Source organism: Netta rufina (assembly GCF_964035555.1).
Source record: "Netta rufina genome assembly, chromosome: 12".
Classification (NCBI taxonomy): domain Eukaryota; kingdom Metazoa; phylum Chordata; class Aves; order Anseriformes; family Anatidae; genus Netta; species Netta rufina.
The window spans coordinates 14,385,520-14,399,608 of NC_140135.1; the positions used below are offsets into that span (position 1 = coordinate 14,385,520).

Here is a 14,089-nt window from a genome sequence, read left to right on the forward strand (position 1 = left end):
AAATTCTTATAAATTATGATCTTGCAAGATGGCACTATGCTGAGATGAATGCTAATGTTTTTATTCTGCAAAGAGTACCTCTGTTCCATCAGCCTATTCTACGGAGAAAAGCAGCTAGCAATGGTGTTTTTGCCCAACCCCTAAATTCATACTCCGTGTGGATTTCCAAACTGTAGTGCCAGATAAACTAGTGGATAGAAGAGAAATGGGATCCCTTTCAGAGTAATGGTTAAATTTTGATACTCTGTTTTTAGATGGCTTGTCAAATACTTGAAAATACTCCTAAATCTTTCTTTAACAGCTTCATCTTCCTTTGAATTCTCCTTTGCCTGGAAGTGAACTAACCAAAGAACCATTTCGTTGGGATCAAAGACTGTTTGCTCTAGTGCTGCGTTTGCCCGGAGCTGCATCTGCTGAGCCAGAGCAGCTTGGGAGTGTGCCTACTGATGAATCTGCTATCACACAGATGTGTGAAGTTACAGGAGGTAACTGGATATTACTTTGCTTTGGCTTATGTTTGTTGTTTGCCTTAAAGCATTTATTTCTCTTTGATTAATCTTTACCTCTAGCTTTTCTTCATATGAATTACTCAGTGTCCGTCTGAATCTGTGTGGTGCTTCTTGAGCTTGGTTTCCTGTAGCACAGGAGAACTTTAAAATAAAACCATATTCGTATGTTAGATCTTGTGGCTCTAAGAGAATTTTCTCAAGCAGTACTAGGAAGGATTTGAAAATTTCTTGGATTGTCCTTCCAGAAGTTTTTTGCTCACTCACGAGATTTGTTATTTAAATGTTGAGTTGAGGTGGAGATGTATTACAGAGATTTTAATTCTGCTAAAAGGCTATTAAGCTAAATTTAATCTTAAAATAATTAATTTTGGTGTCTGTTCCTCAAGATCTTCATCAGAATTTTTGTTAAATTGGTGCTTGAAAGTGTTGCATGGGAGAAGAAGTTTGGGGTTGTATTGGAGTTGATTAAGTTTGGGTAGACAAAAGCAGATAGGGCATGCAGACTTGGTGAAATTGGAGGTTGTTAAGTACCTTTATAAACTTGGCCTTGGTCCAGCCTGATGTAGCTGTCATGGCTTTTTTATTTTTTAAGCAAATAGTAAAATATAAGCAGGTTGGTTTTCTTTCTTCCTTGATTTCATTGTGTTTGAAAGCATTTAACATCAACTACTACTAATCTTGTTGCTATTATTTTAGATAAAGCTGAAAGTCTTGGCAGTATGGCTTACAAAACAAAATGTCTTCCTTAAATTACAGAGGGAAAATATGAAAGCAAGCTCTGAGTAACCTTAATGATCTCTTGTATAGGTCGTTCCTACTGTGTTCGAACACAAAGAATGTTGAATCAATGTTTAGAATCTCTAGTTCAGAAAGTCCAAAGTGGAGTTGTTATAAACTTTGAAAAATCAGGACCAGATCCAGCTCCTATTGGAGAAGGTACAGTAATCATTTGTTCCTGTTAATTAATTAATTTATTTTTTTAAAATGTTTTATATGCATGCAAATGCCCTTTGGTGTCTTCAGTTTCCTTCCTTTTAGCTTTTCACTGTAGTACACAGGATTTATCAGATGCCTAATCTAAAAAAGTGAATAAGCTATAGAGCTTATGTGCTTCAGTGATAGAGTTCTGATTTCTCTTTAATTACCCCAGATCACAATGGAAGTAACAGAGGAAAGTGAATATTTGTAGGAAGTGGTAAAGTTTGAATTACTGCTGTCAAAACTTTGTTTGAAATGAACTAAGTTTGGGGCTAGTGTATTTGAGTCCTTAATCATTTCTGAAGTAATTTCAGCGCTGAATTCACTGGACATTTTCATTCTGTTAATTGATCACACACACAGTAAACTTCAATTGAGTGTTTGTAGCTGCAAGTGAAAAACTTGGTGCAGAGAACAAGGAATTATTTTGATAGCTGCAAGTAAAGTACATAGCAGAATAGAAAAATGCATTCTTAATGTGGACAAAGGATTTGCAGAACTTCATGGCTGAAAGGAAGGAGAGAGCTGACTAGTTTATACCTAGGAAATTAGGATGTTTCTGGAATGTCAGGAGCTTAATAGCTTTTAGGGTCTCCTGAGCATCGTAGCACAGCCAGTTTTACCCCTACTTTCCTTTCTTTTTTTAGTCACCTTTTTCTTGCTTTATATATATTTCTTTCTCTTTTTGCTTAATAATACCATTCTATTGTAAGTATGCTTAAGGCTTTCCTGTAAGGCCTCGCAGGATAGCACTTCAGCAGATTCTTGGGTCTCTGTTGGCACAAATGTTCTCCTATGTGGCAAAACAGCTGGTGAATTTTTTTTTTTTTCTTTTGTCACATTTTAAATGGTAATGTGAATACATATGCACAAAAAGATTGAGAGCTTCTGTCTTTACATAAATTGTGGAAATCCTCAACTAAAGAGAAATGTGATGCTGTTCACCAAAGTTTTAAAAATCACTGTACAATACAGAGTACACATACAATGCAGAGAAATAAAACAGGTATGTAACTGAAAGGTCTGAAAGGTGTTATGCACATTATTATTGGCCAGCTGTTTAAAGCAGGGCAATTCAGTAGAGTAAAATGTTCTTCAGATGAAAAAGATTCTTGAAATACGTGATCTCTTCTGTGTCACTTGCCTTGAAGAGCAGTCTTTGAAAAATAATTCTGAGATTCTGTGCTGCTACAGACTTCTTTGTGCTCAGTGTGGAAGAAGTCTGTGCTGGTACGTTACAATGGACTGACAGAACACTGCTCTTCCCAGTAGACGGTGGGGTTTAAGTGATTTGTGACTTCTTACTAATTAAAAATGTGACAAAAGCTGCTCCTGCCAGATGCATCTGACTTCCCCATGAAACTTTTCTTCACTTTCAGTTTCCATGAGTGGCAACATCAGTCAGTGAGCTTTGCATCCCATATAGAAAGACTGTAAATGCAAATTATCAGTTTTTACAGGTGCAGCAGAACTGAAAATGACAGACTTGCTGTTGTGTATCAGATGTACGTCAAAGTACTGAACTTGGGTGAATATGCAGACCCAGAGAACATTTTCCATAATATGAAAGTACCCTGCTGCACTAATTAGCTAATGGCTGTGCCACAGGAGCAGAAGGGTGGATGTGGGCAAATGTTTATGTTTTTTCTCAGATGACGCTGTTCTACGCTTTGATACGTAGTTTTTTCAGCCACTGATGTGAAGATCCTGTGTCTTTGAAACAGTTGTAGTGAAACATCTTATTGGTTGCTAATAGAAAAATTTTGCTGGGAGACAAATGCATGCCATGTAGCTTTTTATTTTATTTTTATTTTGCTTTGTTTAAATTTTAGATGGACTTGTTGATTCATCCAGACCCATCAATTCATTTGCTTCTCAACCGTGGCATAGTTGTCATAAACTCATTTATGTACGGCCTAACCCTAAAACTGGTGTTCCTGTTGGGCATTGGCCAATCCCAGAATCTTTTTGGCCTGATCAGAATTCACCAACACTGGTAAGTCAAGAACTGAAAAAAGGATTCTACACCTAATTAAACAGGCTGAAAATTAATAATTAAGTAATTTTTGACTTTCTGTGTTTGCTAATGCAATCTGTCTTTGCTTGAAAAGAATAGTTAAAACTTTCTAACACAGAGTAGTATAATGTAGATACTGTATGCTGTGATTTTTATTTTACTTTTTTTTTTTAAATCTGGAAGCAGTACTTCCACATGTATGGTTGATTAGTTTGGTTTAAAAAAATCTTCAAAAGATTATAAAGTTAAACTCCGAATTACTTCATATAAAGCTTCTGACAAAAATTTGTGATATAAAATCCATTTTGGATGGAACACGGAGTATTTGTTTTTGATAAGGAGGATAGATCAACCATATTTTTTCTTAATACTTCAGATGTGGACTCTTCTTTCACTTCTTTCACAGCAGAAGGAATTAAAACCGAAATAGAAGAGTTACCCATTCAGAAAATGAGATAAAAAGATCATTAACTTCATTCATCCTTTCTTAATGAAACAATCATGCATTTGGCTTATCTTGCTAGGCTTTCTAGGTATCTCTCTTGTTAGGCATGTTCTCTTTCTAAACTTTGCAAGAGCTCAAGAGCTCCCTCCCCTCCCACACATAATTCAAGAGGAAAAAATACTGAAACTCAACAGGGAATATCTTGAGGATATTCTTTGTGAAGTGAGCAGTTTCACATCTTTAATTCTGCTAACATCAACCTAAGAAGCAGAGTTGGAAGTTTTCTTTAAACCCATCTGTGATGGACTGGCATGGAGGCTTCTAAATATCAAGATAAATAGTGGAATGCTAACCATATTTTTCTCTTGGTGGGAAGAATGTGTGTGCACATGTATGTTTTTTAGGTTAGAGAAATACTACGTTAATTTATATTCTGTTGTAGGAGCTTGTCACTTTCTTTTTGGAAATAAATTGGAAATTGAAAGTTTAAGCTTACAAGATAGTAAAACGTATATTTATGAATAATCTGTTTTCTGAGTGTTGATTTGTTTACCATAAATACCAGGTAATTGATGTGTTTCTCCACTTCCTTTTAGCCTCCGCGCACAGCTCACCCTGTTGTGAGATTCTCCTGTGTTGATTGTGAGCCAATGGTAATAGACAAGCTTCCTTTTGACAAGTATGAGCTTGAGCCTTCGCCCTTAACACAGTACATCTTGGAACGAAAGTCTCCCCATACCTGCTGGCAGGTATTTGCCCTTATGTTTCTACAATCAAATAAACGGGTATCCTGAAGTGGTAGTGCCTTAGTTTTTGTAAGCCTTGAAGAGTTGGGGTCTGGTGTGAGAGTCTGCAGTTGATGGGAAGAAACGTGTCAAGGTTTCAGTTACCTTCTTTGTAGTAGAATTATCAGGAGTTGTTGAGGGATTTTTGAAACAGCAAAGATCCCATCGCTTGCTGCAGCTGAGCAAACCAAGCTACCAGGACGGCTATAAGAAGTTCCCATGACAGTGTTCCCACATGGCCCAATTGAGGAATTTAGAAAAATATTGTTGCCAGCAGCTGGCTTCAAGGACAAGGTCTATGTGACTGCTAATCACAAGGGGGTTGTTTTCTTGCACGTGGGGTTGTTTTCGTGCAGTTGTTTGTCTGAGTGCTTTTGACCAATAATCTTGTGTGAGACACTATCTGCCCCTGTTAAGTTCACTATAAAAGTCAGGCTATTTGGGTCATAAAGAGGCAGCATGATCTGACCATACCAGTGGCTGTTGTGTTTTCGGCCGTTCTTCCTGCAACAAGGTCAGAATGAGTGATCCCTCTCCAGGCTTTGTAATCTCATTTAATTCTGTTTCTAGGTCCATTTCATGTTCTTAAGAAATGTGTCCCACAGGTTCCGTTCTTGGCTAAATTGAAATTCTCTGTAGGCTTTCATTTGCTTTTGGGGAAACTATGCTAGTTTCTATCATAGCTGCAGATGTTGATTAGGTAACAATTCCGCTAATTGATTGAAACTGCTAGTGGGAATTGAATGGAAACTGTTGATCTTGTTGATGAGATTGGCCTAGCAGAAGCCAAAGTTCTGATGTTGAAATCCTTTGGCACATGCTCTTTTGTGATCTTTGGGTAAGTGATGTGTTCCTGCATCCTCTATAAAATACGGCTTGTAAATCCCTTCTAAATGGTGTTCTTGTAAAGGGTAGCTTAATAGGTACAAGAGGAGTTTGGTTGGTTTGGGATCTTACCTGGAAGGATGGGACAAGAAGTCTATCTTCTATTTCTGTTTGCCTAATAAATATTAAAACTTAACTGAAAGCATAAGATGTATTTTTTAAATTTAGTTTTAATTGAAAAATTGAAGTTATTTCTAATAAACTTACTTCAAAAATGGCCTTAAAGCGTTCATAGATAAATTATTTGCCTAAGTCCTCCAGAGAATCCCATTGTTAATTTTTCCAAGAACTGCTTTTCTTCTCCCACCTCCTTAACAGACCCATGCATACCAGGGAAATGGGCTCAACATTAAGAGTGTGGGCACTTGGTGTGATTGAAAGATGTTTCCTGAATATTCCTGTTTGTTATGCTTGATATGTATGTGTAAGAAGTTTTAGATTTCCTTTTCCACTGTAAATTCTAGTCCTGCTATTTTACAGGTCAGAAGAGTGATTTCAAATGCATTGTTTATTAACATAACTGTCACAGATGTCCCTTAACCAATTTCAAATAATTTCAAAATCTTTTCAGAGCATCACTTAAGTAGGCTCACTAAAGCACTAAAGATTATATTGTGAAGAGCATTTCCGCACTGACTGGGAGTATGCTAAATGTTGCATGTTTACATTTTGTGACTGGGAAGCGTAAGTGCATGCTCATCCTGATGTGTGCAACCTCAAACTTGGCTGTTCTTGGTAACGAGTTGCCTTAATGCAGTAAGATTCAGATTGTTTTTAAAATAAGATTCAGATTGTTTTTAAAATGCTCTATGCTTAGTATTCCTCATGTTCTTCCAATAGTGATATATTTTTTTTTTCTTTATCAGGTATTTGTGAGTAGCAGTGGAAAATACAGTGAACTTGGCCATCCATTTGGGTATTTAAAAGCAAGCACTACTCTAACCTGTGTAAACCTCTTTGTGATGCCTTACAACTATCCTGTTTTACTTCCATTGTTAGGTAGGTAATAAATTTACATTGGACTGCCGATGCAGCTACTTGAGAATAAAAACAAAGTGGTTAGTGTGCTGCCTTAGTTTGAGACATTATAAAATAATGGAGAATGGAGTGTAGAGAATGTTGCAAACTCTTTAATATAATTTGGGAGGAGAGGATTTTCATACCCCCTCTCCCTTTTTTTCTCTCCAGCAGAGGAGGAGAGCTACCTGCTTCCAGTGCATGTTTGATGCTGTTCACCTCCTAGACACGTAGCCTCTTCCTTAACCTGGAGTAAGCTTCAACCTCCATTCTTTTCCCTCATTTAGGGTGTGGTGTATCCAGGTTTTGCCGTTGCTCTTGTAGCAGCTAATTTTTTTTTTCTGGAAGATCAGATTCAGTGTTATGGGTGTTGGGAAGAGGGAATTCCCAGATGCTGTTGAGAGCAGTAAGAAGGAATAGAGTAGTGAAACAGCCTACAATTCTTCCCTGCCCAAAGAACCAATGTTTTTCATTCTCACAATAAAGTACTTTCTACAGGAAAAACAGTATGAAAAGGTGCTGTGTGAGTAACTGCCATAATAATTATGTCTATTAGGGTTTTGCCATAAAGGTAATGGCAGAGAGGAGAGTTTCTTGGGTGTTGCCAAACCTTTTAGTTGCAGATGCTGTAGGACTTTTTTGTTCTGTTTATATAGATAGAAAATAAAATTTATATAGATAGAAAATAGAAGTGGAAATTGGAGAGAATGAACACAAACTTGATTATTACTTTCTCGCACAAGATTGTGCATTTAGTTCTGGAAAACAACTTGGGATTGCTTTTTCCTAATCCTGGTCATAATCAAAAAAAGAAATTTGTGCTTGCTGGGTAAGGTGGCTGCCTTCCATAATCATGCTTGTAGCCTAACAGTTGTATTAAAGTATGCAAGCAGGATCCTTCAAGACTAATTTAGCATTTTCTGTAAGCTGGTGGCTAATGCATTACTGTTGCAGGTCCACTTGCTGAAAAGTCATTACTGATACTAAAAGAATTTCCCTGTTTGTTTTGATGTTCTTTTGATGTTTGTTTGCAGTTCTGCTATGTCTTCCCTGGGAGCTCATGTCTTCCTCCTGCCTTTTTTGCAGGGTTATAAAGCTCTTCCTGCTTTTTTGGAAAAAAAGCACCTTTTCCATATGTGTAATGCTATTCTTCAGGTCACTCACATCCACCTGGTATCCCACATCTTAAGTTTGCAAAGGCTGTTTAAAGGAGAATGTGAAACTTCCATGTTGTGCAAGTTGTAAAATGGATGTTTTCTCTAGAATGTGAATGCACAGCATTCTCTGTTGTTAACAAAAAAGCGTACATGAAGTGTTACCTTCAGATCTTGTTCCAGAACTTTGTTTATCCTTGGTGTATAAGGCATGGTGGAATGAAGTTCTGTGGAATATACCTAAAGCTGAAAGCGGTTCTGGCCCCTTCTGTTACTCTCACCCAGATGAAAAAGGATGTGAGAACTTCCAAACCCAGGAGAAACTTAGTGTATCCAGCCCACCAATGTTGGTCCACCAGTTGAGGTTCTAGTGGCTACTGCCTGTACTGTGTTGGAGAAGTGGGACTTGTCCTGGTATAGTGCCATGGATAATATCTCTCCCTTCCTTTCATTGTCTCTTTCAGACAAGTCAAAAACGCCTTACAACATTCGTGCTGTCTTATCGAGTGACCTGTATGTGTTCAAGCATTAAAACAGATTACAAGATGCTGAAGATTTTTTTTTCTTGCATTTGTTTTTCTGTGTTCTTGAGCAGGGCAAGCCTTAGTCCTATTTTTGGTAAAGAGTATAGGAGACAGTCCTAAAAGATAGGAGAGGTATGCATGAAGGAGCTTGCAGGTGATGCTTAAGCCAACTGAAGCAAGTTGTGGTCCATGATGGAAGGAGGCAAACTGTGTATCACATTCGATAGATTTGATGATTTATATCTCAGTTTCTGCAAGAGTGGATTTTAGTGTGTTCAGTGTGAGATGCTTTTGAAGACAGAACTTTTCACAGGTAGAGGGATGTGCTTATACGTATGTTTGGCTTATGCGTTACAGAGATTTCCTGTTCAAGGATTGTTGCCTTTGATACTAGCATAGCTCATGTACTGGAGATATTCTACTGTTTAAAAACAACTGCACAGCCAACTTCATCAAGTAAAAGTCAAACGAGGGGATAGAGATGGGCAACGCTGCGTCTCATCTCTGCTAAGATGCTTTCATGATTGATTTTCATAGAAGGGCAGGTACTGCTGGGTAACAGGAGTGATTATTCACTGGGAGGGTCTGCAGAAGTAGCATTGAAACGGCTGTGATGGAAATACCATGAGAAGGTGGTGAATAGCCTTGCTGTGTGGATCTAAACATGCAGAAGGATGAGCATTTAGAAGATGGCTGCCTGTGAAGGACTGCAATATCGATCGTTACCTTTGATGATTTTACAGGCTGCTTGAGTGAACCTGCAAGTAATGATTTTATATTTTGGAAACCAAGAGTTGCCTTTCTCACAAATGTGAACGTGGGATGCTCTTGCACTAGGAGGGAGAGCCAAACATTTTGTACCAATGGAAAAAGTACGATACCTTTTTTGGTGTTGGATACTATCTTACATTGTAGCTCCTTATATGTAGGCTAGATTTTTTGCAGGGAAGAATATTGCTTTTCTTGAATGTAAAAGCATTAGTCTCCCACTGCTTAAAACAAATGAGCATATCTATTAGTGCAGAGACATCAGAAAGCTCAGGGAATGGTGGTATACTTGTTCAGGTGAAATTTAGCATGGGTAGTGATAATAAAATAAAAATTAAAACTTTTTTTTCGTTCCATGGTATAAACAGTCAAAACTAGCATGCAAATGATCTGTTCAGGTAATTAGGCTCTTGCCAAACTACTGAAATTGCCTGCTGACCCTTCTTTCCTGCACACTTTTTCTCTCCCTTTTGTTCACTGAGTTTGAAGGTGCGTCAAGCCCCCTTATGTGGTACTGGTTACTGAAGATGTGTGTTGGTATCTCGGTTTGGCATGATTTGGTTGTTTTTTATGTTAGTCTGGAAGTGGATAAAGAGCATTTGGAGCACAACTTGAATTAAGTGATCTGTAGGTTTACCTGTTCTCTTGGAATTGCTACAACTTGTGGCCCTTTACTGGTTATTTCTGTTGCCATCTTCCCAATTATCCAGTGCTTTTGGCTCCCTCTGAGTTTAGAAGTGAAAAGAATATTGTATCGATTTCTGGACTATACAGAGCAGTATCTGAAAATCAGCAGGTTGGATTAAAACTATGAAAAGATGATTTCAGTGCTTTTGGATTTTATTTACCAAAGGTTTGGATTTAATCCGTGAATTAAGTAGTTAACTAAGTTGCTGTTTGTTTCCTTGTTTATATAAATGGTTATATGCAGCCCAGGGCACGGTGGAAAGAGTGCGTTTCAAGTGCCTGTGTTGCAATCTATTGACAGTGCATGTCTCAAACTCTTGCTATAGAGGCAGGTAAGATGTTGATGGTGGTGTTCTTGACTTGTGGCCACGTTTATCACTGTGACTTTATTCCTTTTAAAGGAATCTTATGCGGTGGGGAGGGTCTCTGTAGATAAGACAGACAAATCTTAGGTGAAGCTCTACTTAGATTTGAGAACTTTGTATTTGGATAGCGAAGATCAGGGAGGTGCTTCTGCATTTGATTTCTCAGACTGCAGCCATGCTGCAGATTAAGAATTACAGGTAGTTGAACCAGTATGTATTATGAAAATCTGTGCCATTTGAGAGTGGCTGTGCAGTCAGACCTAAGGGGCTATATGCTGGAACAGCCTTCGCCGAGGAAGAACTGAGAAAGGAGTAAACTGTTGTTAAGGAGTTGAAGGTTCAAGCTGGACTTAGAACCAACTCATAGGCTTTAAAATATTGAGACGCTCTAACACTGAATATTTTACAGGACTGATATTTTTAATTTTTAATTTAGTGAGGCAGGTATAGTTCAGCTTCCTTTCTGCAGCAAAGAGCTAACGGGCTTACAAGATAAGAACAATTATTTTCTATTTGCCACTTGCTTCATGGTACTACCATGGGTTCTTTTGGATAATAGTGCTAAGCATATTGAGATGTAAAATTGAGTTCTAATTTGTCCTCTCAAACTGCACCCCACTTCCTTCAGGCCAGGAAAGAGAACTAGAGCATCTGTAGTGTGGTTTTTATGTGCTACAGAATTAATTTAGATTAGAAAATACCTGTAATTAAGTGTGGTTTGACTATGAGAACTTGGAAAAGTGTATCTTAACATCTGTTCCATTTGTGCAGAATACTATGCAAGTCAAATTTTCTTCTCCAAATATATCTTCCTGAAAGCTCAGTCTGGAGAAAACAATTTCCTTGCTGCATCTGTCTTTCTCGCACCCTCCTCTGTGTGCATCTCCATCTCCTGCAGCTCTCCGCAGTTAATTTTTGGACAGCCCTTTCTCCAGTTCTGTATTTACTTCCACTAGCCTCACTCTGCCAGCATGGTATTGCCCTACTAAGGAGAAGCTTGATCTCAGCTGATAATTTATAATTTCAAATGATTAATTGCAGGATAATGTGTTCCCTTCTGATGTTTAGAAATCACTGCTATAGCATGCACAGCAAATGAGTACGTGCTTCAACTCAGTGATTTCTAAATGGCAATATACACACCTCTTGAGTGAACAAGGTATTTCTAAAACACTTTGCAAAGGAAATAGTCTGTCTGGTTGCCCCCGTCTTAACAGGCAGCAGTTTTTGTAGCTAATTACCTTCACTCGGCTGCATCTGTGGGAGTTTGCTGCTCTGGCAAGAGGCAGGCAGTGGTACTGAAGGTGCACCCCTTGCCTGCTGGGGGTAGCTGCTCACTGTTGCTAGTGGAGTCCAGCAAAGCTGCCCATAAGGATTCCCTGCTCTGATTTATTTATTTATTTATTTATTTATTGAAGACCAGAATTCATCATACAGGTTGAACAAAAGACAGCTGAGCTGAAAATGGAAATTGAACTAAGTGAATGTTGTTTGGCTAATACAGAGAGTCTTTGATGATGCGAATTATCGCGAGAGGCGAATCCGTTGCATCTACCATGTTACTAGTAGTTGTGTGCAGTTTTTAAGTCTGGTGTCCTTGTAAGTTCACCTGTGATGAGGAATTGTTCTGGAGTATATCCTACAGCTAGGACTGGGGATTCAAAACCCTTCAATCCTAAGGTTAAGACCAGTTTTTGTGGGGAAGCCCCATTGGGAGTTGGGGGGAGGGAGAAGAAAAATGGGAGGAAACTTACCTGGCAGTTGAATTTTGGGTAATTCTAACAGTCTGGGACTCTATAAACAAAACCTTCTTTTGTTGTTTTCCTTGTTGCAGATGACTTGTTTAAGGTTCACAAACTTAAGCCAAATCTGAAGTGGCGACAGGCTTTTGACAACTACTTAAAAACAATGCCTCCTTACTACTTACTGGTATGTTCCTTCTCTCATTTTGTGCTCCTGGGTATAATGATGGCTGGTGTGACCAGAGTCCTGTGCATCATACCTCTTCCTAGTAAATTTTTTTTATGTAAATTTGATGCAATTTTTGGTAGTAAACATTCTGTTTTGCAGAGGTATGTAGATCAGGTCTATCTTGTCTAAAATAAATAAATACATTTCTAATAATATTGAGCAATAATAATGATATTACAATATTAAATGTTTTCAGTTCGTTAAATATTAAATGAGCTTTGATCTAGTGCACTTTAGATTGTAACCAAATTTGGCATTATTTTTGTAACTTGGTAAGGAAGATACAGATTGCTTTGTTTATTAATGTGGGTGAACTGCTAGAACTTGAAAAACTCACACTGAGAGAACTGGCTGGGCCAGATAAAGGGTGGGGGGGAGGAACCATGTCACCTTTTACATGTAGCTTGGACAATGCACCTCAATACGGACTTGCATCATCCCGGCTATTCTGGTACTGAGCCTCTGAGTGGAAATTGCCAGTGGCACCATGCTGTGCGGTGTCTTGGTAATGTGGCATCATGTCCATTGCAAGCTAGTTAGTCTACCAAACTCATGTCACATGTTATCTGAATAGACTTGAATTTTAGTTGCCAAAAGTGGAAAAGCTAGAGCACTAATCCATGTGCCTTAGCTTCCTGTAATTGATCTTTTACAATTTTTTTAAAGACTTACTCTCTTACTATTGTGTATTTTGTTTTCCTTATAGCCATTAAAGAAAGCCCTAAGGATGATGGGAGCTCCAAATCTGATATCAGATAATTTAGATTGTGGACTTAGTTACAGTGTTATCTCTTACCTTAAAAAACTCAGCCAACAGGTAGTATTGATAAAACCTTTGCAATTAGAAGTGCGTTGATTATTTAGTTTGTGGTAATCTCATTATAACACAGTTATTCCCTGTGGGAGTTCATTTGGGTGTGCAGTATACATTATAATCAAAGATGGGTGAACATTTCCATGACAAATGCAGATGAATTCAGAGTGACTATATAGCCAGTGATTGTGCCTTCTGTAAGTGGTGGAGGGGAGTGAGGAGAACTTTAGCTACATTTTAAGTGTCTGCTAGACCTTTAAATTGCAAAGATTATCACTAATTGGATTTATGACTGCTCTTGCTATTATTCATCACAGCCGAAGTCAGAGGCTTGCTCTCAGTTTTGTATTTATTTCCACGGATGCCTTGGCAGTGTGTACATTCCAAAACGTATACATTCCTGGCCATGGGGAATAAGATCATAATTCATGGTTTATATCTGAGCTTCCTGTTTCCTTCAGGTCAAATCCATTATGTGTGTTGTGTGACCTGGTGGGAAATAGTCTTGCATGTCTTTTTGTCTTTGTCAAGAATGCCCTTTCAGGTGTAACTCTGAAAGCCGTGCCTCCTTAGCATGAACAGTTCCTATAACAGTATTTCACTATCTAGAAGTCAGCAGCAAAGCAGTGCAGCCTTTAGAAATGACAAAGAAAAGATCCTCCTCCTTAAAGAATGCACAAACTACGTTCCAAAAGCTTCAGAATGACTGAGCATCTATTAGATATAAAGCTTCCTGTGGTATTTCAGTAATGACATGCAAATTCTATTATCTGCAATATGGAGTTGGAATGGCTTGATATGGCTACTGTGGTTTTCACAGACTTTCTCAACCTGTGAAAGAGCTTAAATGTGTTGCATGCATTATAGGCTCCTATGCAGGGGCAAGCAGTGCCAGAATTATGTAGTGCTCCTGCTGTCCTTAAATTCAGAGTTTCCCGCAGATAATAAAGCAAATCCTGTAGAGGATGAGATGTGGGGGAAGTGGGTTGCAATCACTGGTGTTTCTGAGGTATTGCAAGTGGTTTAAAAAAAATCTTGCTTTGAATTCACTTAAAGCTTAATACAGTAGAATTATCTGTAGCTATTAATAAGAAACCTGTGTTAATTAGAGAAGTAACATCTTTTTAGAAACTTACTGATGAAGCAAATTACATGCAGGTTCTACTACTG

The 14,089-nt window shown here is 38.2% G+C and overlaps 1 protein-coding gene across 6 annotated transcripts in view; it reads left to right on the plus strand.

Annotated features, from left to right (window-relative positions):
• LOC311214015 (integrator complex subunit 6-like) overlaps nt 1-14,089 on the plus strand; it is a 37,332-nt gene that overhangs the window by 17,726 nt on the left and 5,517 nt on the right. For 3 of the 6 annotated variants that reach the window (XR_014618815.1, XR_014618816.1, XM_084294386.1), the window contains exons 5-11: nt 302-485; nt 1,317-1,445; nt 3,320-3,483; nt 4,546-4,698; nt 6,486-6,618; nt 11,969-12,063; nt 12,812-12,922. Coding sequence is in view for 4 of the 6 variants with exons in the window: in XM_084294386.1 (XP_084150512.1) it covers nt 302-485; nt 1,317-1,445; nt 3,320-3,483; nt 4,546-4,698; nt 6,486-6,618; nt 11,969-12,063; nt 12,812-12,922 (969 nt within the window). In the remaining 2 variants the exon portion in view is untranslated. Of the gene's footprint in view, nt 1-301; nt 486-1,316; nt 1,446-3,319; nt 3,484-4,545; nt 4,699-6,485; nt 6,619-6,807; nt 6,889-11,968; nt 12,064-12,811; nt 12,923-14,089 lie in introns of those variants that run through there. The other 3 variants (XM_084294388.1, XM_084294389.1, XM_084294387.1) reach the window with 3 other exon arrangements.